The sequence below is a fragment of the Mesocricetus auratus genome, unplaced genomic scaffold, assembly GCF_017639785.1.
Source record: "Mesocricetus auratus isolate SY011 unplaced genomic scaffold, BCM_Maur_2.0 Super-Scaffold_4256, whole genome shotgun sequence".
Lineage (NCBI taxonomy): Eukaryota > Metazoa > Chordata > Mammalia > Rodentia > Cricetidae > Mesocricetus > Mesocricetus auratus.
In genome coordinates this window covers 90,670,658-90,698,511 of record NW_024429182.1, presented here as the reverse complement: position 1 = coordinate 90,698,511, position 27,854 = coordinate 90,670,658, and the positions used below count along the sequence as shown (strand labels likewise).

Below are 27,854 nucleotides of genomic sequence, written 5' to 3'. Positions count from 1 at the left end.
TGATGTTGAGATGTGTTTCTTTTATGCAGCAGAAGGAAGGAGTCTGTCTTCATATCCATTCTGCTAGTTTGTGTCTCTTTTATGGGCAAGTTGAGGCCGTTGACATTGAGGGATATTAATGACCATTGATTGATGATTCTTGTTTGTGCTTGATTTATTGTTAGTGAAGTTATTTTGTACACTTTCTCCTCCCTTCTTCTTTTGGTGTTTTGTAAAGTGGGATTATATATTGCCTGTGTCTTTGTGAATGTAGTTATCTTCCTTGGATCTAGGTTTTCCTTCTAGCACTTTCTGTAGCGCTGGATTCATGGATACGTATTGTTTAAATCTGGCTTTGTCATGGAATATTTTGTTTTCTCCATCTATGGTAATTGAGAACTTTGCTGGATATAGTAGTCTGGGCTGGCATCCTTGTTCCCTTAGCATTTGTAGGTCATATGTCCATGACAAAGGCCACAGTCAACAAGACAAAATGATAGCCCTCAGAATGGGATAAGATATTCACAAATCCCACATCTGACAGAGGGATGATCTCCAAAATTTACAAAGAAATCAAGAAGCTAGTTTCTAAAACATCAGATAATCCAATTAAAAAGTGGAGTACAGAACTAAATAGAGAATTCTCAATAGAGAAGTCTAAAATGTCTGATAGACAATTGAAAAAGTGTTCAGTATCCTTGTCATTAGGGAAATGCAAATCAAAACAACTCTGGGATACTATCGCATTCCCATTAGAATGGCTAAAATCAAAAACACTAGTGACAGTTTATGTTGGAGAGGATGTGGAAAAGGGGGAACACTCTTCCACTGGTGGTGGGAGTGCCAACTTGTACAGCCACTTTGGAGATCGGTATGAAGATTCCTCAGGAAAATGGAAATCAGTGTATCACAAGATCCAGCAATTCAATTCTTAGGCATATACCCAAAAGATGAACATTCATACTATAAGGACATCTGTTCAACTATGTTCATGGCAGCATTATTTGTAATAGCCAGAACCTGGAAGGAACCTAGATGCCCCTCTACTGAAAAGTGGATAAAGAAAATGTGGTACATTTGCACAATGGACTACTACTCAGTGGGAAGAACAGTAGAATCTTGAAATTTGCAGGCAAATGGTTGGCACAAGAAGAAACCATCCTGAGTGAGGTAACTGAGTCACAAAAGATTAACATGGTATGTACTCACTAATTTATGCATTTTAGACATGGATCAGGGGAGTGCCAGTCTACAATCCCACTGACAGAGAGTCTGGGATACAGGGAGGGCCCTAAAAGAGATATATTCAGTGTAACCTGGAGAAGGGGAATGGGATGTGGTCTCTTGAGTGGATTGGGAACATGGGGGTAGGGGAGGGGAGATGGAGCTGGGAGAAAGATGGGGCGAAGAGGAAGGGAGATGAGGACATGGGTGAACAGGAAGGTTGAGTCGGGGTACAAATAGAGAAGAGCAGGATGAGAGATACCATAATAGAAGGAGCCATTATATGTTTGAGGAGAGATCTGGCACTAGTGAGGTTTTCAGTGATCTACAAGAGTGACACCAACTAGCTTTGAGACTACCTTAAATGTCCTCCCCTGATAATGAGATTGATGACTACTTTATATGTCATCCTAGAACCCTCATCCAGTGGCTTATGGAAGCAGAGGCAGATACCCACAGCTAAACACTGAACTTGAACTCCTGGAACCCAGTTGTAAAGAGGAGTGGCAAGCAAAGGAGTCAAAACCTGGTTGGCAAAACTCACAGAGGCAACTAACCTGAACAAGGGGGAATCATGAAACACAGATTGGTGACTGAGACAACAGCATGGGACTGACCCAGTCCCCCGGAACCTGGATGTTAGAGAGGAGGCCTTGGCAATCTATGGGACCTCAGTAGTAGATTAGTATTTGTTCCTGCCATACAAATGGACTTTGGGAGCCCATTCCACATGGAAGGATGCTCTCTCAGCCTGGGCACATGGAGGAAGGCCTAGGCTCCCGAAGATGTGACAGACTTTGAAAATCCTCCATGGAAGGCCTTACCCTCCCTGGGGTGCAAAGGCGGGCTGGAGTAGAAGTTGGGGAGAATCTGCGGGGGGGGGGAGATGGGGATGGAGATGGGAGTAACTTATGTAAAAAGTTAAATAAAAATTTTTAAAAAGAACACAAAGTCCACATCCCCAAGAATTGGAATAAGAGGTTTTTGGTAGTTCAATGGGTCATGAATATTGGTCATTGTTTCAGGTGATTGGTTACAAGTTGTTATTGGTAATGGTTAAAAAAAGAGCTGTGAAGCAGAAATATTAAACTACACAAATTTAGGGATGTCCTATGATATTTATTGAAAGAAAAATTACTTCCATGAAAAGCCAAGAAAGATGGTCCACACACTGCTCTCCAGGTTGAAAACATAACCCAACGTGAAAAAGTCTCCTCCCCCCTCACTCTGTTTACCACAGTACCTTCTACATACCCATGAACACAATCACATGGGAGTAGTCAGCGCTTGCAGATATGTAAAATCACTTCCCCTTTTAGTCTAAAGAAAAGATTTAGACTTAAAACAAAACTAAATTGTGTCAATATAAAAAATGTCTCAAACATATATATGTATATATTTATGTATATATATATGAGATGGTAAACAAATTATAATCTACCCATATCCTATCCTAAGCATATCTACCCCATCTAAACATAAATTTATTTGAAAGAGATGCCCAAGTTTGAATACCTCCTTCCAATTCCAAACCTAAAATAATTGAATACTGACACTAACAGGTGTAAACTATTCTGCAATATCAACAGTAGGAAAAGAGGGCACAGTATTCTCAAAATTACTTCCTGCTGAAATGGGATGATGACAACCTCATGGGATCCTGCAGGAAAAACAATGTTAGTGTAACAAGAGTCTCATTTGCATTCAATCTCTATTGGTGGGAGATGCTTGATTGAAGCTCTTGTCTGAAGCCCTGGCCAGACATAGAAGGTGCATAGTATCAGTTCATTGGTTCAAAATTGTGTCGAGAATTGTATTCCCAAACCAGTTTAGGATGGCACTTGTCAGGTGGCATCGATGAAGTGGAGCCCCATTTTATTCTTGAAGTGTTTGAAAATTAATGCCAGGAAATTCCTTGTTTTCTGGAAAACTCAAACATTGGTGTTAACAGAGAAATTTTCAGCTTTTATATATATGCATACCGGGAAAGGCAAAAATAAGGAAGATAGTAAGCATGAGGGAAATTAGACTTTCCGAAAAGGAACCGAATATAAGTGGATGACAGTCACTAGTTTTGTTTTCTTCTGTCTTATATCAATGGCTCTTTGATACAATACAGGAATTCTGAATTTTATTTTAACAACATGCTTGAATTTGGAGGAGGAGAGCCAATCCAACTCCAACCAGCTTCAAAAGCATTAGGAAGTAAAGAGAAACAGTACAAGGACAAAATTAAGAGAATTAGACATTGATACTAAACATTAGATTCTTCCCCATTTGATGGTTCTTTGGGTAGCTATCCTCTCTTCTTCAGGTACCCAGACTCTCAGTATTTTTTCACTGCTTGGAGATGGGTTTTCCTGTGAAGACAAAACCAAAATCCTTGTCTTTCCCTTTATGAGGTCTCCTTACACATAGAATATAACCTTGTGGATGAGATGTCATCTTTCTTCCTCCCCAGGTTTCTCCTGTTCAGATGGAATCTTTTTTGTTGAATCAGCCAGCAGTATGTCATCCCTATAAAGATAAATTATGGCTTGAGGAAATTGTTGGCAAATTATTTCCAAAGGTTTTTACTGGCATAAAGTGAACTCTTTAAAAATCCCTGTGGCAAAACCTTCCATTGAAATCTTCTAACTGGTTGAGAATTCTTATAGGTAGGCACTGTGAAGGCAAATTTTTCCCTATCTTTTTCTTGTAAAAGTAGAGTAAAGAAGCAATCTTTCAGATCAATTACTATAATTGGTCATCTTTTAGGTATCAGAGAAGGTAATGGCATCCTAGGCTGTAGAGAGCCCATAGGCTGAATTACTTTGTTAATAGCTCTCAGATCAGTAACCATCCTCCATTTCCCATACTTCTTTTTGATAACAAATACAAGGGAATGTCATGGGCAAGTTGATTCTTCAATATGTCCAGCATTTAGCTGTTCCTGAACTAGCTTTTCTAAAGCCTCTAACTTCTCAGGGGTCATTGGCCATTGCCCTACCGAGACAAGTTCATCTGTTAGCCATTTCAAGGGTAGTGTTTTTGGTTCCTCTATAGGTGTGTCCCTACCATGCCGTAATTGTACAGCCTGAATGTGCTGCATCCGTTTACTGTAGTTCCTTACAATATTATTTCTACCACTAACAGACTGCTTATGATTCATAGCTGACACAGGAGGAATGTTAATGAGTGAGTATTCCATTGCTGTAACAAACCCCAGAGATTTATAGTAATATCTATGACATATTGCCTCAATCTTCCTCTTTGTGCTTCTGGCCCAATGTACTCCACCCATATTGTACCTTGCTTTACTTGAGATAGGGTCCCAATCCCTAAAAATTGAACATTTACTTCTTTTAAGGGCCAACTTGAGGGCCATGATTTTGGGTTATGATGGTGACATTTTCAGTGTCCAGAATCCCCAAAAATATCTTATTATTCATTTTAACTAGTAATTTGGGTCTGTAATCCTGTATAGAAGTTTGCCAAAATATACGTTTTTTGTTTCTTCTATATCAACTGATTCATCCTCAATAACTAATTTGTCATCCACAGTTCTATTACTATAGGCAATGGGTCTTCTAATTGTCTTGAGAGAAACCTTCTTCTACAGTGACTGGGAATCACTGAGCTGTTGGGGCCTAGCCTACAAGGTCTCTGAGTTGTTTCTCAGCTGATATTCACAGGTGCATCCTGTTTTCTAGTCCTGGCTTACTGCCCCTGCATTGCCCCACTGGCATCAACATCTAGCACGATGAAAACATGCTCTCTTCCACCTGGGTTTTTCTACTGTGTTGACCATATATAAGACTTCTCCCTCCTACAAGAGAGAGACCTCTTAGCACTTGCAAAATAAAGACACTACTTAATACAAACAGCTAGACATCTGGGTCTTTCTTTTCCTGATACCTCGGAGTTACTTGTGGTGCAGGTGCCGCACTGAACCACTTTTGATATGGGGGCCTTCGATAGGCCCCTGGAGGAGTTTCCTGATTGTAAAGGGTTACCTTGTTTGTCTATGGTCGACCTACATTCATTGGTCCAGTGTTGGCCTTTGCTACATTGCCTGCATAATCTAGAAGGCTGAGGCCTTCTGTTTGAATCATTCATAGGAGAAGCATTATTTCTAGGAATTCTTTGTCTACAGGTTCTACTAAAATGTCCTATTCTCTCATAGTTAAACCATCTAGTATTATGATATCTTTTTAAACATCTGGCGATTGCGTCTCCAACCCAAGTCTGTATCTCCTCACGGTTAGGCCATTTGTCATCTTGATGCCTCTTAGGCCTTTAGAAATGGCTTCTCCTACCCAGGATACTATTTCTGGGCCATTATACTCAATATTAGCTGTATAAAGACCCATTCATCCAATGGCGCTGAACTGATATTTATTGGCCACAGTACCTGCTTGCATTGTGGGTTTGCAATCTTATAAGCTAAAGATTCTATAAGGAGTGGCCTACTATTTGAATCGGTTACCTGTAAGTCTGCTTCTCTGGATAATCTTTGTAAGAATACAGGGAACCTTTCTCTAGGACCCTGTACCACTTTTGAATATAGTTCAAATTTTCTCCTGGTTCATGAACCTTATTCAAAGGATACAGAACTGCTGTATGACATAAAGATAGTGTATGTTCATCAAATTCAGCTTGGGCCTGTGAATTAGCATATTCATCTTCACCAAGGATCTTATCTTGGGAAGCCACAAAGTCATTCTTCAAACATTGAAGGTAGAGGGCTTTGGCTTCTTGTCTTCACATAGCCCTCCATTGTATTTGGGAAGAATGGTCCAGCACTGCTAATATTAAATTACCCCAATCTGTGTTAGTGATCCTATTTTTCTTGCTCAAGAATTCAGCAATACCTTTACATAGGGGTTGTGGACCCTGTAAGCTACTTTTGCCTGATTTATTCCTCTCAGGTCTTTCGTTGTTATAGGTTGCCACTGCTAAGTGATGGACTCATTCTGGTGCCTCCAGGATGCTGGCCTTTCCATCCCAGTTAACAGAAAAGCCACCTTAGGAAGATCTCCTCAGTGTCTTGTAGGTATACCTCTGTCATGACTTGGTGCTAGAACTGGTGAATCTGATGTTTCAGATTGTAAGCCATCTAATAACTGCAGTCTGGTGTCCACCATTTCTCTGAGTGATTGAATTTCCTTGGTCAAAAATTTCCCCTAAGGACTTAATAGAATTTGCAAGTTCCTTTGACTTATCCTTTATACATGATTCCAAGAATTTAATACTTTTGTTCCTAGAGGTTCAGATGGTATGTAAATTGCCTTCTAGATATATAATCCTATATGCTAAATGGCCATTGTCTTCAGACACAGAATGAATTGTCCCTGCTAATTTGGTAACTTCTTCCTGGCTGGACTCTATTTTGGCCATAAATGCAGTGAACATGGAATTAAATGTGTCTTGAAGATTGCTCTGATTAAGTTCCAAGTTATCTATCTACTCTGGTGGCCAGTTCCTCTTTTTCCTGAAGATTCTGAATTTTTTATCTAATTTTTTGATCATCTGTACAATTTCCCCATTGACCTGAATATTTTGAATTTTTGTGTCTAATTTACCAATAGTTTGCACAACTTTCCTGCCTTCTGCCTTATGATCAAGCCCTCTCTTCCAGGATATTATGTGGATTATGAAGCTAATTGTTAGCATTAGACATAAATATATTTGGGGGATGCTATAATCCTCTCCCATGATGTTATTCATCTAATAAGCAATGAGATCTTTAACATTCTGCATCGTAAGACTATCTGCCATGGTATAGAGTAGGTAATCTTAACACAAACTTAAATACCAGAATGCAAAATTTTATTTCCAATGATCTTCAGTTGAGATAAGGATGCTTGCCTGCAATGACTATGCATGGCCAGCAGGGACACATGTGTGCCACCAAACACAGCTCCTCCGTGAAACCTCGGTATTTTTCCAAGTAACAACTGAAAGTTTCTAAACAGCTTGTACAGCAAACTAGCAAACAGATTTGGGGAGGGAAAAGCCTGTGCAGATTGGGAGACCCATGGACAGATAACAGCCATAAAATTTTTCAGGCAGAACAGGGAATGCAAACTGCATGGCCTGGTGAAGTATGCACAGTTTTGTACTAGCAGAGGACACACACTCAAGCTCGCAGGCTTGGGTGGGTGGGCAAATAGTGTAGACTTGCGGTGCTCAGTTGCAGGTTGGGGAGAGGAAGGGCACAGCGCTAACCTAGCAGCACAATCAGGGCCTGGTTTATCGGTGATTTGTGCTCTACAGGTGACAGGGAAAGTCCGGCTACCAGGCAGCAAGGCTTCCTGTGCAGGGAGGGGAGGGGCTAGAATTGCTCAGAAGAGAAAACAGAAAAAACGAAACTGCAGTGCTGCCACTTTTTTTGGGACACAGGTGCCCCGAGGGCTTGCCTCATCGAGCCCGAGTTTTGGGGGCTGGATGAATCACTCTGACACCAGCTGAAGCAGCAATATTAAACTACACAAATTTAGGGATGTCCTAGGATATTTATTGAAAGAAAACTCACTTCTGTGAGATTTCCAGGCCACCTGCCTGTGCCTGGGCACTACCACTGCAGCCTCCATCCCAGAGGCAGCGAGAGCCAAGGTACCCTAGTTTCCTACTCCACCACAGCGGCTGCCTATGCTTGGGGTCTACCGAGGCATCTTCCATCCCAGTGGTGGGAGCCAATGCTCCATAGTTTCCTGCTCCACCCACAGGTCCAGGTAAACCAGGGCCCATGACCGGGTAGCCTGCTGGTGCTTGGGGACTGCCATTGCATCTTCCATCCCAGAGGTGGGAGCCAAAACACCCTAGTCTCCTCTCCGTCCACGGGATCAGGCCACTATTGGTGTTTGGGGACTGCCACTGTAGCTTCCACCCCCAGGCAGGAGCCAATGCACCCAAGCATCCTAGTCTCCTGCTCCACCCACATGACTAACACTATCAGGGCCTGACTCCAGGCCATACTCCTGTGCCTGGGGTATACTACCGGGGTTCCCATCCTTCCCAGTGGGATCCAAAGCACCCCAGCATCCTAGTCCTTTTCTCATTCCACAAGACCAGGAAGTGGAGAGCTACCAGAACATTGGACTTGCTACACCCACCAAAAGGGAACCCTTGTCCCACACACACCAGGAGAGGAAGCGGCACCTCCTGGAACCCACTTCAAGAATGGATGGGAAGGAGACAATATAAAAACACAAGGAGCAACAGATAAACCAATATGACACTGCCTGAGTCCAGAGACCCTACTCCAACAAGACCTGAACAGCCCAACACAAATGAACCAGAAGAGAATGACATTAAAAACAACTTCATGAAAATGACAGAGGCCCTCAAAGGATATGAAAAAATCCCTTAAAGAAATGGAAGAAAAAAACAATCCAAAAATGCAAGAAATGGAAGAAAAGAGAAAGCAAAAATTGCAAGAAACAATTCAAATAGTGCAAGGGCTGAATTTGAAAAAGAAACAATAAAAAAACACAGTCTGAAGGAATGCTGGAAATAGAAAAGCTGAGAAAACTGTCAGGTACTACAGATACAAGCATAACCAACAGAATTCAAGAGATGGAAGAAAGAATCTCAGGTGTTGAAGACACATTAGCAGAAATAGATTCATCGACCAAAGAAAATTTTAAGTCCAACAAAATCCCTAATAGAAAATATCCAGGAAATATGGAAAACCATGAAAAGACCAAACTTAAGAATAATAGGTATAGAAGAAGGTGAAGAAACCCACCTCAAAAGGGCCAGAAAACATATTCAACAAAATAATAGAAGAAAACTTTCCCAACCTAAAGAAAGTTGTGCCAATGAAGGTGCAAGAGGCTTGCAAAACACCAAATAGAGAGTCCCCCCCCAAAAAATTCCCTTGCCACATAATAATGAAGACACCAAGCATACACAATAAAGAAAGAATATTAAGAGCAACTAGGGAAAAGGGCCAAGTAACATATAAAGGCAAACCTATCAGAATTACATCTGACTTCTCCATAGCTCCATAGAAACTATGCAGCCAGAAGGTCCTGGATCGATATTTTACCAACATTAAGAGACCACAGATGCCAGCCAAGACTACTATATCCATCAGATGCCAGCCAAGACTACTATATCCATCAATACAGATGGAGAAAACAAGATATTTCATGACAAAGCCACTAACCCAGCCCTACAGAAAATTCTGGAAGGAAAACTCAAACCCAAGGAAGTTAACTATAACCAGAAAAATATAGGCATTAGATAATCCCACTTTACCAACAGGCAAAAGAAAAAGAGGTGGAAATACACATACAGTTTCACCACCACCTACCATTCCAAAACAAGTGAGAATGATCTATCAATGGTCATTAATTTTCCTCAATATTAATGGTCTTAATTTGCCCATAAGAAGACATAGGTTAACAGAATGGATTCAAAGATAAAATCCATCCTTCTGCTGCATAGAAGAAATCCATCTCAGCTTCAAAGATAGACATTATTTTAGAGTTAAGGGTGGGGAAAAGGTTTTTCAATCAAATGGACCCAAGAAACAAGTGGGAGTAGCAATCCTAATATCTAACAAATTAGATTTTAAAATAGTTTTCCATATTGAGAAAAGAAACTCAGAAAAGATTTTTAAAGACACATAAAAGGGTAGTATTGGGTTGGTAATCCAAGTTAGGATATAAAGTGAGTTGGGTATAAAACTTTGGATTCAATGAGATAGGATAGATAATGCAGTATTTTTTCTGAATTTGCCAAATGAAAATGGACTGGATATTGTGAATGTAATTCTTACTTGATAACTGTGCTAATTATAAATAGTTTTACTATGTTAGAGTTAACTTTCTAACATCTGATAGTTTGATAGTTACTATAAGCCAAGTCAAAAGGCCACAGCATTGTGTGCATAGGCTTCAGTGGAAAAGTCTCTGTTATTGTTCTGTTAAGTTATATGATTGTCATGGTCCCTTCTAAGCATATGTTGTCATGTGCAAGATTATAACTGCTGTCAGTCACAGTTGAGCATGAAAAGAAAGTTCTTCTTACAAATGGAAAGTGTACTACATATGTACACTGAGAATAATTGACTGTATAGCAAAGTGGAACAATTTAGATATATATGGAAGTGAAAGCAAATTTCTATTTTACATCATAGAAGGTTCAGGAAAATTTCAGAAGAGTGTTATTTCCATTAACAAGGTAATTATAAATTGAACAAATATTGAATGAAAGAAGCAAAATTGATCATTGTATTTTTGGTTTATATTACTATAACCTGACCTATAAAATAAACTTAAAACCAATATTCTCCTGAGATAATTTTATCATATTCTTGGAATAGCTATCAAATGGAAGCATGTTAGTTCTTACAAAAGAGGAAAATACCACTTAAGATTGACAAAAAGTGGTCGTGTGTGTATATAAAATGAAATGCACAGTACTCAATGGAACTGAGATGATGGTCCCCAGTGATTTAAATTCACACCTGAATCCAGAGGCTCAGCAGGGACACATCCTTGAGGACAAACGAGGACAGTAAGAGACAGCTGTGCAGCAATAAAAGCAAAGCAGCTTTGACCTTATTACTTCACAATGAATTCATATTGGAAGAGGTAAATTTTGAGATATTTGGGTAAATGTGGCTTACTGATTTTAGCTTCTTCTTTGGAAAATACTTTCTACTTTGGAAATGTACCCAAATTTATAAGCTTTAGTGGACATACAAGTCAGGTGAAATAAGGCAGTAAACTTGAACAAAAAATAGCTGGACCAACTTCTACTTCCATACTCACACTCTTTTGAAAATTCAGGTAACCTTCCCTGTTCAAGATTTCTTATTTATCTAGCCACAGATGAAACCAGAGGCCAGCATGGTTTTTAAGAACACAGGAAATTACTACTCAGGCAAATGAAGTCACTATCCTTAAATGCTTTGATGGTGAACTAGTGATAACCACTAGTGGTAATAACTGCTTTATTTATTGACAGAATATTTTAGTACCAAAGTAACTCAGTAGCTTAGCCAAACAGAAGATTAATGCCAAAAATCTTGAGAGAAGAGTGTATGAAGCCTTGAGCTGGATAAAACTTGGCAAAATTTTTAACTTAGGTTGAATATTTGCTCATCATTGTACTGTGTAGAAAACCATGTGATTTCATTCCATCACACTCCATTTCTAAAACACTGATTCTGATTTTTCAAGTTGAGTAAGAAAAGTTTTCTTGATGTGGCCTTGATTCACTAATGTACTATATGAAATTTGTACTAACAACGCTCAGATTTTGTGTATTAAGCACATAATTGCAAAAATACTCTGTTGTACATCTGAAATGTATATGTACTTTGAACTTCATTGTGATACTTTCATAAGTAATAGTGATTCAAGGTTTAGATCAAAGTCAGTCTGCCTGATGTTCATATGCAGATTCTAGGCTTCTTGCCACTTTTAAATTAAATATTCTCAATAAAGCAGAATTACTAAGATTGCTTAATGCTACTTGTTGGAAGCTAAAGAACCATATATAAAATTGTATATCTTGCCTTGGTGCTTAGTAAGCACTTAGTAAGGTGAGCCACTATTTAAGCCTTCATCACATAATTCTGTGGTTACACATTTTCAGTCTTGTGGTATTTATAACTTTTGTTTTTTACATAAGTCTCACATTTTTAAAATTCAGCTATAAAACCACATAGGTATATTTTGCTATGTATAATTAAAAAGGCAATAGATACATTATTGGGAAGAACACTGACTAAAATATTGTCAACTAAAACTGTCAGATGTCTTTGGATGATATATTTATTTGTTATATCCCAAGATTGAGTGGCTGGAAATGATGACATTTTTATAAATCCCTTCCTGTAATGTCTCTATCACAGACTTGATTTGACAACAGCTACGCTGTCCCATGGCTTTCCTGGAGGATGGGAACCACACTGCAGTGACAGAGTTCAATTTATTGGGATTGACAGATGACCCAGTCCTGAGAGTCGTCCTCTTCACCATCATCCTGTGCATCTACCTGGTGACTGTGTCTGGGAATCTCAGCACCATCCTTCTCATCAGAGTCTCTTCCAAGCTCCATCACCCCATGTACTTCTTTCTCAGCCACTTGGCTTCTGCTGACATAGGCTACTCATCTTCTGTCACACCCAATATGCTTGTCGACTTTCTGGAGGAGAAAAGTACCATTACCTACTTTGGATGTGTCATTCAGCTCGGCTCAGGTGCTTTCTTTGGGACAGTTGAGTGCTTCCTTCTAGCTGCCATGGCTTATGATCGCTTTGTGGCAATCTGTAGCCCACTGCTTTATTCCGTGAAGATGTCCACACGAGTCTGTGTCCAGCTGCTTATAGTAGCATACATAAGTGGCTTTCTTAATGCTTTGTCCTTCACCCTTTCCTTCTTTTCTTTTTTCTTTTGTGGACCAAATAAAGTCAACCATTTTTTCTGTGATTTTACTCCTTTAGTTGAACTCTCCTGTTCTGATGACAGTGTCTCTATTGTTCTGGTCACTATTTCTGTTGGCATTGTCGTTGTGAGCACAGTGCTTGTCGTAGCCGTCTCCTACACTTACATCCTTGTCACCATCCTGAAGATGCGTTCCACTGAGGGCCGCCACAAGGCCTTCTCCACTTGCACCTCCCACCTCACTGCAGTCACTCTGTTCTATGGCACCATCACATTCATCTATGTGATGCCCAAGTCCAGCTACTCCACAGACCAGAACAAAGTATTGTCTGTGTTCTACATAGTAGTGATCCCCATGTTGAACCCTCTCATCTACAGCCTCAGGAATAATGAGATTAAGGATGCCCTGAGGAGACAACTTGATAGGAAAATATTTTCTTAGAAATATTTTTATGTTGTAGGAATTGATATTTCAATAATATCTTATAGATATATTAATGAAATTTGAGTGTCTGTGATTGAAAAAGTGTCAATACATTATCAGCAATAAAGAACATTGAAAAATATCAGAGTTCTATTTTCAGATTACAGAAGAAATAAAAGGGATATAGTAAGTTACATTTAACAAAATAAAATTAATTCTTTAATTAACAGAAAGTATGATTCATATAAAACATGATCTGTCACAATAATTTGAAATTATTTTCATATTTTTAAATATTTCATAGTCAATTTTGTTACAGGTTGCATTTTACCTACCCCTAAAGTTTCATGTGTTTGTTAAATATATGTTTTCTAGTTCTTTTGGAAAGGATAGAATCAGAGAGGCTGAACCTAGTGGGCAATTCTTAGTGTACTAGAAGCATGGCATAAAGGATATTTGGCAATCAGAAAGTTTTTTGTCTCTTCTCTTTATTGACTATAAATTGGAAAGTTTTGTTCTACTCTTTGTTCCCCTGGTAATGTATGACCACAGATACACATCAGTGGAGTCAGTTCATAAGGGACTAGGACCTCAAAAACTTCATGCTAACAATAATCCTTTCTCTCCAATGCTAATTGAGTAGCTCCACTAACTGTTATAAGAAAATAAAGCTTACTAAAGCCTATCATAAGACTTCATGGTGTAACTTGTTCAACAACAGGTTTATCCTATGATAAACCTAATAAACACGGTTATTTCTGCAGACTGTAAAAGAAATGATAGGGAGCTACTTGGGAATTAAGTTGGTGGAAATGTTTTTTATAGAAAAGTTTCTCTGACATATGGGTTTTTTGTATCCATAAAAAATTGATGTGTGGTTTAAGCTTGTGGTACTGTGAGATTTCAAACAAAAAACAAACAAACAAGAAAACCTACTATGGTTAATCTGAATTGCTGTCAAATTCAAACACTGAATTCTTACTTTGGCCTACTTTAGACTGAGTCTTAATCTTGAGCTTGAAAGGACAAAGGAAAGCAAAACACTAGAATAATAGCAGAAATGATTTCCTACAAAAGATTAAAGTTTATAAGTCCAACAGTGAGGCTATGAAAAGGATATTTTTAGAGAGATCTTGACAATAAAACTGAAAGGTAAGTGATTTAGAGTAGTAGAAGAGATTGAAAACTTTTGATAAAGCAAAAATCAATGACAAAGCCAAAGTCATGTATGTGGGGTTGATGTGCCACAGGCAAGGGTTTCACCATGCAAATGTCACTGAGAACCTAAAACCTAAGAAAGGCTTGCAGGATGTGAGGAGCATGCCAAGCAATGTAGTAACTATGTGAATAAGCTGTGTGAATGCACTATTGCATTCATGTGCATTTAGGCTTCTGTTCAAACAGTGACAGAGTTTTCACTTTTATCAGCCCTCTGGTGCATACAACTGGAACAAATGATAAAATGCTAAGTATATCTCCAATATTAAATTATGCCTTACAGAATAAGCATTCTTTAAGCATCCCCAGAAGGTGATAAATCAGGTTAGTAGACTCTCTCTCTCTCTCTCTCTCTCTCTCTCTCTCTCTCTCTCTCTCTCTCTCTCTCTCTCTCTCTCTCTCTGTGTGTGTGTGTGTGTGTGTGTGTAGTTTCAGTGAGATGGGTTAACAGGTTAAAGCTCCATGGTAAAACCTTGATCACTTGAATTCATTTCCTGTAACCCACATAAAAATAGGAAAGAGAAAATCCCCAGACTCCACCCCCTACAGAAACATAGAAAATTTCAAGCAAACAATCATTGCACTGAACACAGCTACAGAGGGACAGGAAACTCAGTCTTTGAAATTGGATCTAATATAGTCAAGAACAAGTGGCATATCAGGACTAATTAAATGTCTAGACAAGCCTCAATTATCCCTGTCAAAAGCAGAGAAAAATATTGATCCACTGAACTGAAACACAAGATTGTAAACAGAGAAGCCAATGTCAATATATAAGAGAAACAAACCACTGGGATATGTTAATAACATTAGATATTTTTTCATATTTCCTGTAGGCGTTGTTCAGATTTTTTTCTTTTTCTTTTTAAATTTAAATTTAAATTAGAAACAAGGTTGCTTCACATGTCAATTCCAGTTCCCTCTCCATTTCCCTCCCCTCCTCCTACGCCCTCCTACCAACCCCACCAATATCTCCTCATTTCCCCAGGGAGGGTGAGGCCCTCCATGGGGGTGTCTATAGTCTGTCATTTCATCCAGGGCAGGGCCTAGACCCTCCCCCAAGACTTCAGGGTGAGAGTGCATCTCTCATTGTTGGATGGGAGCCCAAATTCCATTTGTATACCCGGAATAAATACTGATCTACTACCCAAGGCTCAATAGATTACCTAGGCCTCCTCACTGACAGCCACATTCAGGGGGTCTCAATCAGTCCCATGCTGGATTCCCAGGCATCAGTCTGGGATTCAAGAGCTAACCCTTGTCAGGTCAGTTGTTTCTGGGGGTTAAACCAGCCCAGTATTAACCCCTTTGCTCATCAGTCCTCCCTCTCTGTCACTGCATTTCTCGAATTCAGCTCAGTGCTTAGCCGAGGGAGTCTGCCTCTGCTTCCATCAGGCACAGAATGCAGATTCTGTTTCCCAGACTCTCTGGCCATGGGATTGTAGGCTGGCACTCCCCAATCTATGTCTAAAATCCATATATGAGATTGTAAATGCCATGTTTCTCTTTTTGTGACTGGGTTACCTCGCTCAGGATGGTTTGTTCTAGTGCCATCAAAATGCCTGCAAATTTCAGGATTCCATTTTTTTCTGCTGAATAGTACTCTATTGTGTAAATATACCACATTTTCTCTATCCACTCTTCGGTTGAGGGGAATCTAGGTTGCTTCCAATTTCTGGCTATTACAAATAATGGTCCTATGAACATAGTGGAACATACATCCTTGTTGTATGAATGGGCATCTTTTGTATATATGCCTAAGAGTGGAGTTGATAGGTCTTGTGGTAGGTCTATTCCCATTTTTCTGATGAATCTCCATACTGATTTCCAAAGTGGCTGTACAAGTTGGCACTCCCGCCAGCAGTGGAGGAGTGTTCCCCTTTCACTACAACATCTCCAGCATAAATTGTCATTGGTGTTTTTGATTTTAACCATTCTGACAGGAGTGAGATGGTATCTCAGAGTTGTTTTGATTTGCATTTCCCAGATGGCTAAGGATGTTGAGCACTTTTTCAAGTGCCTCTCAGCCATTTTAGACTCCTCTATTGAGAATTCTCTATTTAGTTCTGTAGCCCACTTTTTAATTGGATCCTTTGGTGCTTTGGAGACTTGCTTCTTGAGTTCTTTATAAATTTTGGAGATAAGCCCTCTGTCAGATGTGGGGTTAGTGAATATTTTTTCCCATTCTGTGGGCTGCTTTTTTGTCTTGCTGACTGTGTCCTTTGTCTTACAGAAGCTTCTCAGTTTCAGGAGGTCCCATTTATTAGTTGTTGATCTCACTGTCTGTGCTACTGGTGTTATGTTCAGGAAGCTGTCTCCTGTACCAATTTGTTCAAGGGTACCACCCACTTTCTCTTCTAAAAGGTTCAGTGTGGCTGGATTTATGTTGAGGTCTTTGATCCATTTGGACTTAAGTTTTGTGCAAGGCGATAGACATGGCTCTATCTGCATTCTTCTACATGTCAGCATCCAGTTATGCCAGCACCATTTGTTGAAGATGCTTTCTTTTTTCCATTGTATATTTTTAGCTTCTTTGTCGAAGATCAGATGTTCATACATGTATGGGTTAATATCAGGGTGTTCAATTCGGTTCCATTGGTCTACCTGTCTATTTTTGTGCCAATACCAAACTGTTTTCAGGACTACAGCTCTATAATAGAGCTTGAGGTCAGGGATGGTGATGCCTCCAGATGTTGTTTTGTTGAGTAAGGTTGTTTTGCCTATCCTGGGTCTTTTGTTTTTCCATACAAAATTGATTATTGTTCTTTCAAGGTCTGTGAAGAATTGTTCTGGTATTTTAATGGGTATTGCATTGAATCAGTAAATTGCTTTTGGCAGGATTGCCATTTTTACTACATTGATCCTATGTATCCAAGAGCATGGAAGATCTTTCCGTTTTCTGAGGGCTTCTTTAGTTTCTTTCTTTAAAGACTCAAAGTTCTTGCGATGCGGGTCTTTCACTTGTTTGGATAGCGTTACCCCAATGTATTTTATGTTGTCTGTGGCAATTGCAAAGGGTGATGTTTCTTGCTTTCTCAGCCCTTTTATCATCTGTATATGGTAGGGCTACTGATGGTCTTGAGTTGATCTTGTAGCCTGCCACTTTGATGAAGGTGTTAATCAGCTGTAAGAGTTCCCTGGTAGAGTTCTTTGGGTCATTTATGTAAACTATCATATCATCTGCAAATAGTGAAAGTTTGGCCTCTTACTTTCCAATTTGTATCCCCTTGATCTCCTTTTGTTGTTGTATGGCTCTGGCTAGAACTTCAAGTACAATATTGAAAAGGTATGCAGAGAGTGGACAGCCTTGTCTTGTTCTTGATATTAGCGGAATTGCGTTGAGTTTCTGTCCATTTAGTTTAATGTTGGCCGTTGGTTTGCTGTATATAGCTTTCATTATGTTTAGGTATGTTCCTGTTATCCCAGATCTCTCCAAGGCTTTTATCATGAAGGGGTGTTGGATTTTGTCAAATAGATTTTCTGCATCAAGTGAAATGATCATGTGATTTTTGTTTTTCAGCTCGTTTATGTGGTGGATTACATTGATGGATTTTCATATGTTGAACCATCCCTGCATCCCTGGTGAATGATTGTTTTGATGTGTTCTTGGATCCGATTTTTCATGGGATTAACAGACATCTATAGAACATTGTATCCACATAAAAAAGAATATACCTTCTTCTCACCATCACATGGAACCTTCTCAAAAATTGACCACATACTTGGCAACATATCAAGCCTCAGCAGCTACAAAAAATTGTAATAACTCCATGCGTCTTACCAGACTACCATGTATTAAAATTAGAATTCAACAACAACACAAAATGCAGAAACACTACAAAATCATGGAAATTGAATTATGCACAACTGCAACATTCCTGGGTCAAAGACAAAATAAAAAATGAAATTAAAGACTTCCTAGATTTTAATGAGAATGAAGACCTAACATACCCAAACCTATGGGACACTTTGAAAGCAGTGCTACGGGGGAAGTTCATAGCACTAAGTGCCCACATGAAGAAACTGGAGAATAGTTATACTAGAGTATTAACAGCACAGCTGAAAGCTCTAGAACTCAAAGAAGCATACTGCCCCAGGATGAGTAGATGCCAGGAAATAATCAAACAGAGGGCTGAAATCAATAAAGTTGAAACTAGGAAAACAATACAAAGAATCAATGCAACGAAGAGTTGGTTCTTTGAGAAAATCAACAAGATCGACAAACCTTTGTCCAAACTTACCAAACAGCAGAGTGTGAACATGCAAATTAACAAAATCAGAAATGAAAAGGGGGGCATAACAACGGACTCTAAAGAAATTCAGAGAATCAGCAGGTCATACTTTGAAAACCTGTACTCCACAAAATTTGAAAATTTAAAGGAAATGGACAACTTCCTGGATAGCTACCTGTTGCCAAAATTAAATCAAGAACAGATAAGCAATTTAAATATATCTATAACCCCTATGGAAATAAAAGCAGTCATCAAAAGTCTCCCAACCAAAAAAAAAAAACCCAGGTCCGGATGGCCTCAGTGCAGAATTCTACCAGAAATTCAAAGAACAGCTTATACCAATTTTTCTCATTGTATTCAACGTAATAGAAGCAAAAGGGTCTTTGCCAAACTCTTTCTATAAGGCTTCAATAACATTGATCCCCAAGACACACAAAGACACAACTAAGAAAGAGAACTTCAGACCAATATCCCTCATGAACATTGATGCAAAAATACTCAATAAAATACTGGCATTGTTCAGAATTTTAAGAATGATTGTACTTTGGGAATTGGACAGTGAACAAGAGATCTTGAATGGTGGAGTAATTAAAGTTGGTTAGTGCTTGGTGGTCACCCATTGCATCAAAGATAGAGTGAAGGACTCCAAAAAATTAAGGTTGCCAGAAGTCAGATTGGGTCTTCTACCTCAGTAATACTGTTTCTACCAAATTCCATCACAATATATAAGACAAAAACTGCTCGAGGTGGGAATTTTGAGATACTAATTTTTTTCTTTTTTGGGTGGGGTTTCGAGACAGGGTTTCTCTGTATTCTTTTGGAGGCTGTCCTGGAACTTGCTCTGTAGACTAGGCTGGCCTCGAACTCACAGAGATCTACCTGCCTCTGCCTCCTGAGTGCTGGGATTAAAGGCATGCACCACCAACACCCAGCTGGAGATACTAATTCTTACTTGAGGATAAGCCATGTATCATTTTATTCACAGTTTTCTATATAACAATATTTTGTATCTTTGGCTGTGAAAAACTTGTTTCCTTTTTTTAAAAATTCAACTTTACACCTCTTCCCTTCCCATATTTCCCAAGGTACCTAAGGAAGTATATCACATCACTTAGTATAAAACACACAGATGAAAAAGTGTGAAATGTCTCCTTCATTATTAAATGAAAGAGACAATGTTGTCTACTTTTTATCTCCGATTCCACCAATATAAAATGTAAAACAAACCTAGAACCAATATTTACTTGAGACAATTATGTTATCATATACTTCCAATAATTATCAAATGAAAATGAACCAATTCTTACATAAAAACAAAATATCCAATGCTGTGGAATATTCCTTTACACTGTGTGAATATATGTCTCTGTGATTGATTTAATAAGCAAGTTGACTGGTCAATGGCTGAACAGGATACAATTAGGGAGTAAAGTCAAACTGAGAATGCTGGGATGAGGAAAGACAGAATCAGAGAGTTGCTGGCAGATGCAGAGAGAGAAAGATGGGAATACCACATTGAGAGAAGGAACCAAGCCAAGTGGCTAATCACAGATTAATAGAAACTGATTAATTTAAATGTAAGAATTAGCTATTAACAAGCCTGATCTATCAGCTGAGCATTTACAAGTAATATAATCCTCTGTGTGGTAATTTGGGAAGAGGCTGCCACATATTTGAGACCAAGCGGTCAGGAGAGAAACATCTGACTATAATCCAAATTTACTCCTTTAAATTTGTGTGTAATGAATGGCTCATTTCACATGAGATAATAGTCCCTGGGGATATGGTTTCACTTTTGAATCCTGAGACTCTTCAGAGAGTTACTCCCAATGATAAATAATGACTGTTGGATACAGCTAGGAGGATATAAAACCATGCTCTAATTATCTTGGCTTTCTACTTTGGAATGAATCCTTATTTCAAAAGGTGAGTGTAAAGACTTCCCCCTGCCTTTATTGAATACATGATATATATGCTATCAACACAAAGAAGTCAAGTATAATTAAGAAAAAATTAACATGATTTATGTATTCATAGTCAAATTCCTATGAATAATTAGACACAGAACTTACTTTCTTATTTATCCATACACTGAGAAGTCGGGAAACCCACATAGTCTCTTTGACATGTAAATTTAAAATTCAAGAACAACTGCAGATGAATTCAAGATGAATTCACTAGCTTTGACACTGGTGATTTCCTGACAAACACCTCATGGGAAAAAAAGACTTTGTTTACCAACTGAATGCTTTAGGGTCAAAGTCTCTAGACACTGTGGACAAACCCAAGAATATAAGGTTAAAAATGTCAATAGATGAGAGTCAGCCTACTCCTAGATGGGGAACCTGGGTAAACTTAATATTTCAGGTTGAATATTTACCTATGTACTTAGTAAGCAATCACATTATTTCATTCTGTTGCACTCCAGCTTGAAAACAACATTATGTTAATACAGGATTTGGTATGTGTGGGAATAAGCATTTACTAATATTATTAAAAATAGTGTTCACATATTTGTATGTGATTAATGATAAGGCAACAGTCTAATTAATAAGTACTTAAAGTATTTAATAAATTTATAGTAGGGTTCCCATTTATACTTTTGGTTCTTCCAAAAAATTTTATTTCTCATTATAAAAATTAGTCTTAAGGTAATCAGGTAGCTGACAGAATTGATGACCCATGTCCCTAACCACAGACTTTCTATTTGAAAATCTGGCCTGCTATCTCTCCCAAATTAACATAAGCTCCTCACTTTAGTGTAATAAGAGTATACTGAATTCACTTTGCCTATGTTTTGTGTCCTCATTCTAGTGCTTCTTATATAACAGTAGGTTACTTAACAATTTCAAATTACTAAAAAACCTGAATCAATAAGAGTCTTAATATTATTCCATGGAAATAGAATACCATACATTATATTAAATTCAGTACAATTAATTTGGAAATGATTTTTAAAGGACAAATTACTTAAAACCACTACAAATTTTACATTAGTAAAATTTAATTTTTCTTGTACATATGATAACTGCTTTGTTATTTTCATAAACCTCACTCACACTAACATCCTTAGTTTTAAATCCAGAGACACATTTTATTATATAGATTAAATGTAACTGAAAGATACATTAAAGGAGATTCCTAACATTTCATTTTGAAATTTATGAAAGATTAAATACATATGAATATACAAATACTGAGTGCCCAATGTAATACTCTAAGTATGTATTTTGAATGATATATTTTAACTTTTTATTGATTATTAGTGAATTTCACATCATACATCCCAATCCCACTCATATTTCTGTCCCCTCACTTCTGTTCTCTGCTCTTGCAACCTCCCTCCCAAAACTACTTTAAAACTGAAAGTTAAAAGCCAAAAAAACAAACAAGCAAACAAATAATAAATTTTAAAAAATCTTGTCATGAAAGCTCTAGTGTGGCAGTGAGTCACACAGTATACCCTTTAGTCTATACATCTTTCTTGTAAGTGTTCCTTGCAATGAGTCATTGGTCTGGTTTGAGGCCTCTGGTTTCTACTACACCCTCAGTATTGGCCCCTCACTGGATCTCCCCTTGGATGTACTATTGTTGCCTTGTGTCATGGAGATCCTGTAGCTTTGAATCTGCAGGTCTAGCCTGTTCACATGCTCTAGCAGTTCATGAATGAGGTGGGTGTTGGGGTGGGCTACCTCATATTCCTGGTTCTGGGTCTGAGTGGTAGCTGGGTTGGGCAGCCTACCAGGTTTCTCTCATCATTACCTCCCAGGCTAGTTCTCCAGCACTACCCAGGCTAGCTCACCCAATGTAGTAGGAGTCAAGAAGGTGGACCATTTCTCTTGCTCTTACAACTCCAGGGCTGTTTCTACTGTTTGCCCCGGTGAGGTACAGGGCCATCTTTTCCATTCCCATGCCCCTGAGGTCAACTCTCCTGCCTTTCACAGGTGGCAAGTGGTAGGCAAAGGCATATTTCCCTTATCCATGCCATCCCATGGAATATGAGAGAGAGAGAAGCTGTGTTTGTCATCCAGAGTCTGCCAGGACTAGAAACACCCAGATGTTTGTGGGTGAAATTCTTCCTGCCCAGTGCTAGAGATCTGGGACAGAGTTGTGCTTGTCCTCCAGAGTCTATCAGGCTTACAAACGTGCAGTGACTTTTTTCATATATATATATATCTATATATTCCTATAATATATATATATTAATGCAGACACATATTTATAAATCCCTTCCTGTAATGTCTCCATTACAGTCTAGATTTGGCAGCAACTACAAAGTCACATGGCTTTCCTGGAGGATAAGAACCACACTGCAGTGACGGAGTTCATCTTATTGGGCTTGACAGATGATCCAGTCCTTAGAGTCATTCTCTTCACCATCATCCTGTGCATCTACCTGGTGACTGTGTCTGGGAACCTCAGCACCATCCTTCTCATCATAGTTTCTTCCCAGCTCCATCACCCCATGTACTTTTTCCTCAGTCACTTGGCTACTGTTGACATAGGCATCTCATCTTCTGTCACACCTAATATGCTTGTCAACTTCCTGGTAATGCAAAATGCCATCTCCTATCTTGGATGTGGCATCCAGCTTAGCTCAGCTGCTTTCTTTGGGGCATGTGAATGTTTTCTTCTGGCTGCCATGGCTTATGATCGCTTTATGGCAATCTGCAACCCACTGCTTTATTCAACCAAAATGTCCTCACAAGTCTGTGTCCAGTTGGTTTTGGGATCTTATTTAGGGGGGTTTCTTAATGCTTCCTCCTTTATTTTTTGCTTCTTTTCTCTTTCCTTTTGTGGACAAAATCGAGTCAATGGATTTTTCTGTGATTTTGCTCCATTGGTGGAACTCTCTTGTTCTGATGTCAGTGTTTCTAGAGTTGTTATCTCATTTTCAGCTGGCTCAGTTACTATGATCACAGTGTTTGTCATAGCCATCTCGTATTCCTATATCCTTATCACTATTCTGAAGATGCGTTCCACTGAAGGCCGCCACAAAGCCTTCTCTACTTGTACCTCTCACCTCACTGCAGTCATGCTGTTCTATGGGACTGTCGCATTCATCTATGTTATGCCCAAGTCCAGCTACTCAATGGATCAGAACAAGGTGGTGTCTGTATTCTATATGGTGTTGGTCCCCATGTTGAATCCCCTCATCTACAGCCTTAAAAATAAAGAGATTAAGGGTGCTCTGAAGAGACAGTTTAGTAAGAAAATACTTTCTTAGATATGTCTCCTAATTCATTATGTTTGCACATGCTGTATAGTAATGACACATCATATATATTGTACTAAATGGAAAATGGCTATTGATTGGTGAAATAAATGTCATAATATAAATTTCACTAGACTTGGAGTTTTGTAGTAAATGCACAGTGCGAGTGTTTATAAAGTAAATTATATGTACATGATAAGTTGTACCTAATACATTTCATGTATAACCAAAAATTTTTCCACGCAAAATCATTTCGTTTTTTATTTATGAGAGTTGAATACAGAGACTGGTAGAATCAATGTGTTTTACCTATTCATCATATCCCCAGCACCCCTTGAGAATCTTTATATCATTTTATCTTTACATTTTTATTTGTTGATCTCTCCTATCTTGTTTCTTTATGCTTAGGAATCTCATAATTGGATCAATTAATTGAGGAACATAAGGGCATCTTCTCCCTTCCCTTTCTGTGGTTCTACTTTGTCAGAAAATTTGTCAGTTTATGATCAAATTTGATCTATTATTGTTCTTTGTCAGTGTCTTTACTTCAAGCTGACCTCCAGTAGATAGTGCCAATAAGATGATTAACTTAATATGTCATCTTGATTACAATGTGGTTCTCAGGTGTTTTTTACAAGTAAGTCATAGATGGTTTGGAGAGGTAATTAACATAATGAATAAAGCAGATTATTTCATATGAACACCATTTTCTAATCAGTTTTATGAGGTTCTACTTGTCATTTGTTGGCTTTAATTTATGGGCAAATAGAGTTCTATATCAAAATTCCTTTCCCATACCTATATCTTGCAGAGGATGTATACATTTTCTTCCATAGTTTCAGAGTTTCATGGTTCACACTGAGGTTTTTGGTTAATTTAGAATTGATTTTTCACAGGTGATAGATAAGCATATAGTTTTATTCTTCTTCATAGTGATATCCTATTTCAAAGTACTATTGTTTAAGATGATGTCTTTTCTCCAGTGTGGGTTTGTCAGCTTTGGCAAAGATCTATATTTATTATTATGCCCTATATGTTGCTTCTTATCTCTCATGACTTTTTAAAATACATGGTCTTTATGAATTAATCATTTGCTATTATTTCAAAACCTTAAGCTTGTCTACATGCTCTGTGATCTCTATACCCTCTCACACACAGTCTCACAATTCCACTATCTGAAATGTACTCTTCTTTTCATATGGGCAACACTCTGATTCATCTTCAGTTACCAGTTTGTACACCATTTGGCCATTTCAGGAAGACTGCTATAAAAATCCATAGAAAACAAAGGATACCATTCAATAAGCTCTGAATGTTTTACATGACATGGAAAGAGGTACTGCAGTGTAAGGAAAAGGCCAGGATCAAAGGTATCTTCTTATTATATGCCATGCTTAAGGCCAATTCTTTGATGATGAAAAAAGAACAATGTAGTTAGGAGATTTCTCCATGAGGATACTTTGTTTTCTGACATTTTTTGCAGTAAACCTCTGTTTTAAGTAAAATTCAGGACTTCACCATTGTACATGCATGCTGGTTGTATTAAACTAACTTCATGAGTGATAAGGAAAGAGAATGATACAAAATTTTATGAAAGAGACAAATTTTGTAAATCTTTTGTTGACAAGATTTTCTATTAGAAGGGTATTTCTATATGCATAAGAGTTGAACTATTGTCCTGTCCTCTGACTCTAATATTAGCTACTTGTTTTGTGGGTGTTTCACATTGAGATTCCCCTTGGGTCTTTGATGCCTAGATAAACATTTTTTAATGTTGCATATTGAGCCTGGGAAAAAGTGTTCTGCACCTTCCCACAGAATGTTAATTTATCCATACTAATAATTAATTTGTATTTATATTTGTATGCAGTCCCTTTTATTTCAAACTCATTCCCTTCCAGTAATAAATCACATCATCTACTCAGTGAATAGATTCAGAAATATGAAAGCACTTTATCTCTCTTTTGTCTGTGCTCCTACAGTAAAACAACATGTTTGTGTATTCTGGTTAGCATGATTCCACCATTTATCTCCATCTTCACTGATGCCAATATTTAAGTTGACCCTTTTCCCATTTACTTTACACAAATTACACTGTTAAGAGGTTTAATATTATGTGTGAACATGACTAAGATGTGCTGACCACATTGTTCATTTAACATGAACCTCTGATAGCATTTTAAGATGTGATTAGCATTTAATAGTCCTTGACTAAAACAGATATTTCTTCATAATCCAATTGGTCACAGTCAATATAGATCAAGGCCTTTATGAATGAGGTCCTCAGGAAAGTAAGGACTTTTTACTCTATTCTGGATTTACCTACCCTTCCAGGTGTGTGTATTGTAGCTTGATTACCAGTAACTTAAGAGCTAGTCTGGGTTACCTCACTTAGGATGGTCCTTTTCTAATTGCTTCCATTTGCTTACAAATTTCATGTTGTTGTTGTTTGGTTTTGCCTACAAATTTCATGTTGTTGTTGTTTGGTTTTGCCTACAAATTTCATGTTGTTGTGGTTTGGTTGTTGTTGCTTTTTTGAGATAAGTAATACTCCATTAAGTAAATGTGCCACATTTTCTTTACCAGTCTTCAGTTGAGGGACATATAGATCATTTTTGGGTTCTGGCTATTAAAAATAAAAATGCTTTGATCATAGTTGAGCAAGTGTCCTTATGGTATGATTGAGCATCCTTTGGATATATGTCCAAGAGTGGTATAACTGGGTCTTGTAGTAGATTTATTCCCATTTTTCTGAGAAACCACCATATTGATTTCCAAAGTGACTGCACTAGTTTGTACTCTCACCAGCTGTAGAGGAGTGTTCCCATTATGTAGACTGCCTCTGTGTCTTGTTGATGGTGTCCTTTGCCTTATAGAAGCTCTTTATTTTTGTGAGGTCCTAGTTGTTAATTGTTGATCCCAGTGTGTTAATTGTAGAATAAAAGGGCCCACCAAAGAAACACAACCTGACACTGAAACCAGAGCTAAAAGGTAAAAAAGGACCAATGAAAGAAACATACTTCAGTCCTGAAACAAAAACTAAATAAATACACTTTATCCCTGACGAGCTCAGCACAAAAACCAACCAATCCTTGAGCATGAAATCCATCCCGTCTCTGAGCTTGTCTAAGCTTAGGGAATGAAATCCAACCAAATCCCATGCTGAAAATCTCCACCCTGGAAAAAATCCATCCCTTGGAAACCTATATAAGACCTGTACCTGTTCAGTTGGGAGCTGCCTTTTTATGCCTTGGCAGAGGCAATCACTCTCCTTGATTCCTTCCTACCAATAAATTTCTTGTAAGACGTTTGTATGAAAACCTTCTTTCACTGGAATGGAGTGAGTCAGGGAAGTAACAGCTTTTGCCAGAGCAAGAGTAGAATTGTTACATTCCTGAGGGTGAAACCCCCTTAGCAGAGTGGATCAGAGAAGTAATGGATGTCTCTGTCAGGAAATCCCCTTAGTGGAATGGAGCAGAGCTGAGCTGTAACAGCTCTCTTGGAGAGGGACAGACTGCTACATTCCTGTGGGAGAAAGCATCTCCCACCAGGATAGAGCTGTAAATATTGCCTGGCTTCTGATGGCCAGGATACTTTTCCCTGCACAGCTGTAACACTTGCAGGTATAGACTGGCTTTGGATGGCCAGGATAACTTTCCCTTTATTTACTAACACTGTTTTGTTCAGTAAGTTGTTTCTTGTGCCAATGCTTTCAAGGTTGTCTCCCACTTTTTCTTCTATCAGGTTCAGTATGTCTCATTGTATGTTGAGATCTTTGATCTACTCGAAGTTTTGTTTTAGGCAGAGTGATAAACATGAGTCTATTTGCATTCTTCTACATGTAGACACTCAGTTTGAGCAGCACCATTTATTGAAGGTGCTTTCTTTTTTTCCAGTTAATATTTCTAGCTTCTTAATAAAAAAGAACATCTTGTGACCATAGGTGTGTGAATATCTGGGTCTTCAATTTGATTCCATTGATTAATGTGTCTGTTTTTATGCCAATAACATGTGGGTTTAATTACTATCACTTAAAACATTCTCTTGATTCATGTTTTTGAATGTCTGCATATGTGAGTATGCTTATATATGTTCAGGTATGTGTTCTCACTTGTGTGTGTTCTGTTTATGTAGGCTAACCTATGACAATTCTACAAAGATTTCCTCTTCTGTCC

The 27,854-nt window shown here is 38.3% G+C and overlaps 2 protein-coding genes across 2 annotated transcripts; both read left to right on the top strand.

The window, feature by feature from the left end:
- Positions 1-12,086: 12,086 nt before the first annotated feature.
- Positions 12,087-13,032, top strand: LOC101826193 (olfactory receptor 507-like). The gene has a single exon (XM_005075712.3). The coding sequence runs from the start codon at positions 12,088-12,090 to the stop codon at positions 13,030-13,032; it is 945 nt and encodes a 314-aa protein (XP_005075769.1). The 5' UTR covers position 12,087.
- A 9,714-nt stretch (positions 13,033-22,746) lies between these two features.
- On the top strand, positions 22,747-23,691 carry LOC101825937 (olfactory receptor 490). The gene has a single exon (XM_005075711.1). The coding sequence runs from the start codon at positions 22,747-22,749 to the stop codon at positions 23,689-23,691; it is 945 nt and encodes a 314-aa protein (XP_005075768.1).
- The last annotated feature ends 4,163 nt before the right edge of the window (positions 23,692-27,854 follow it).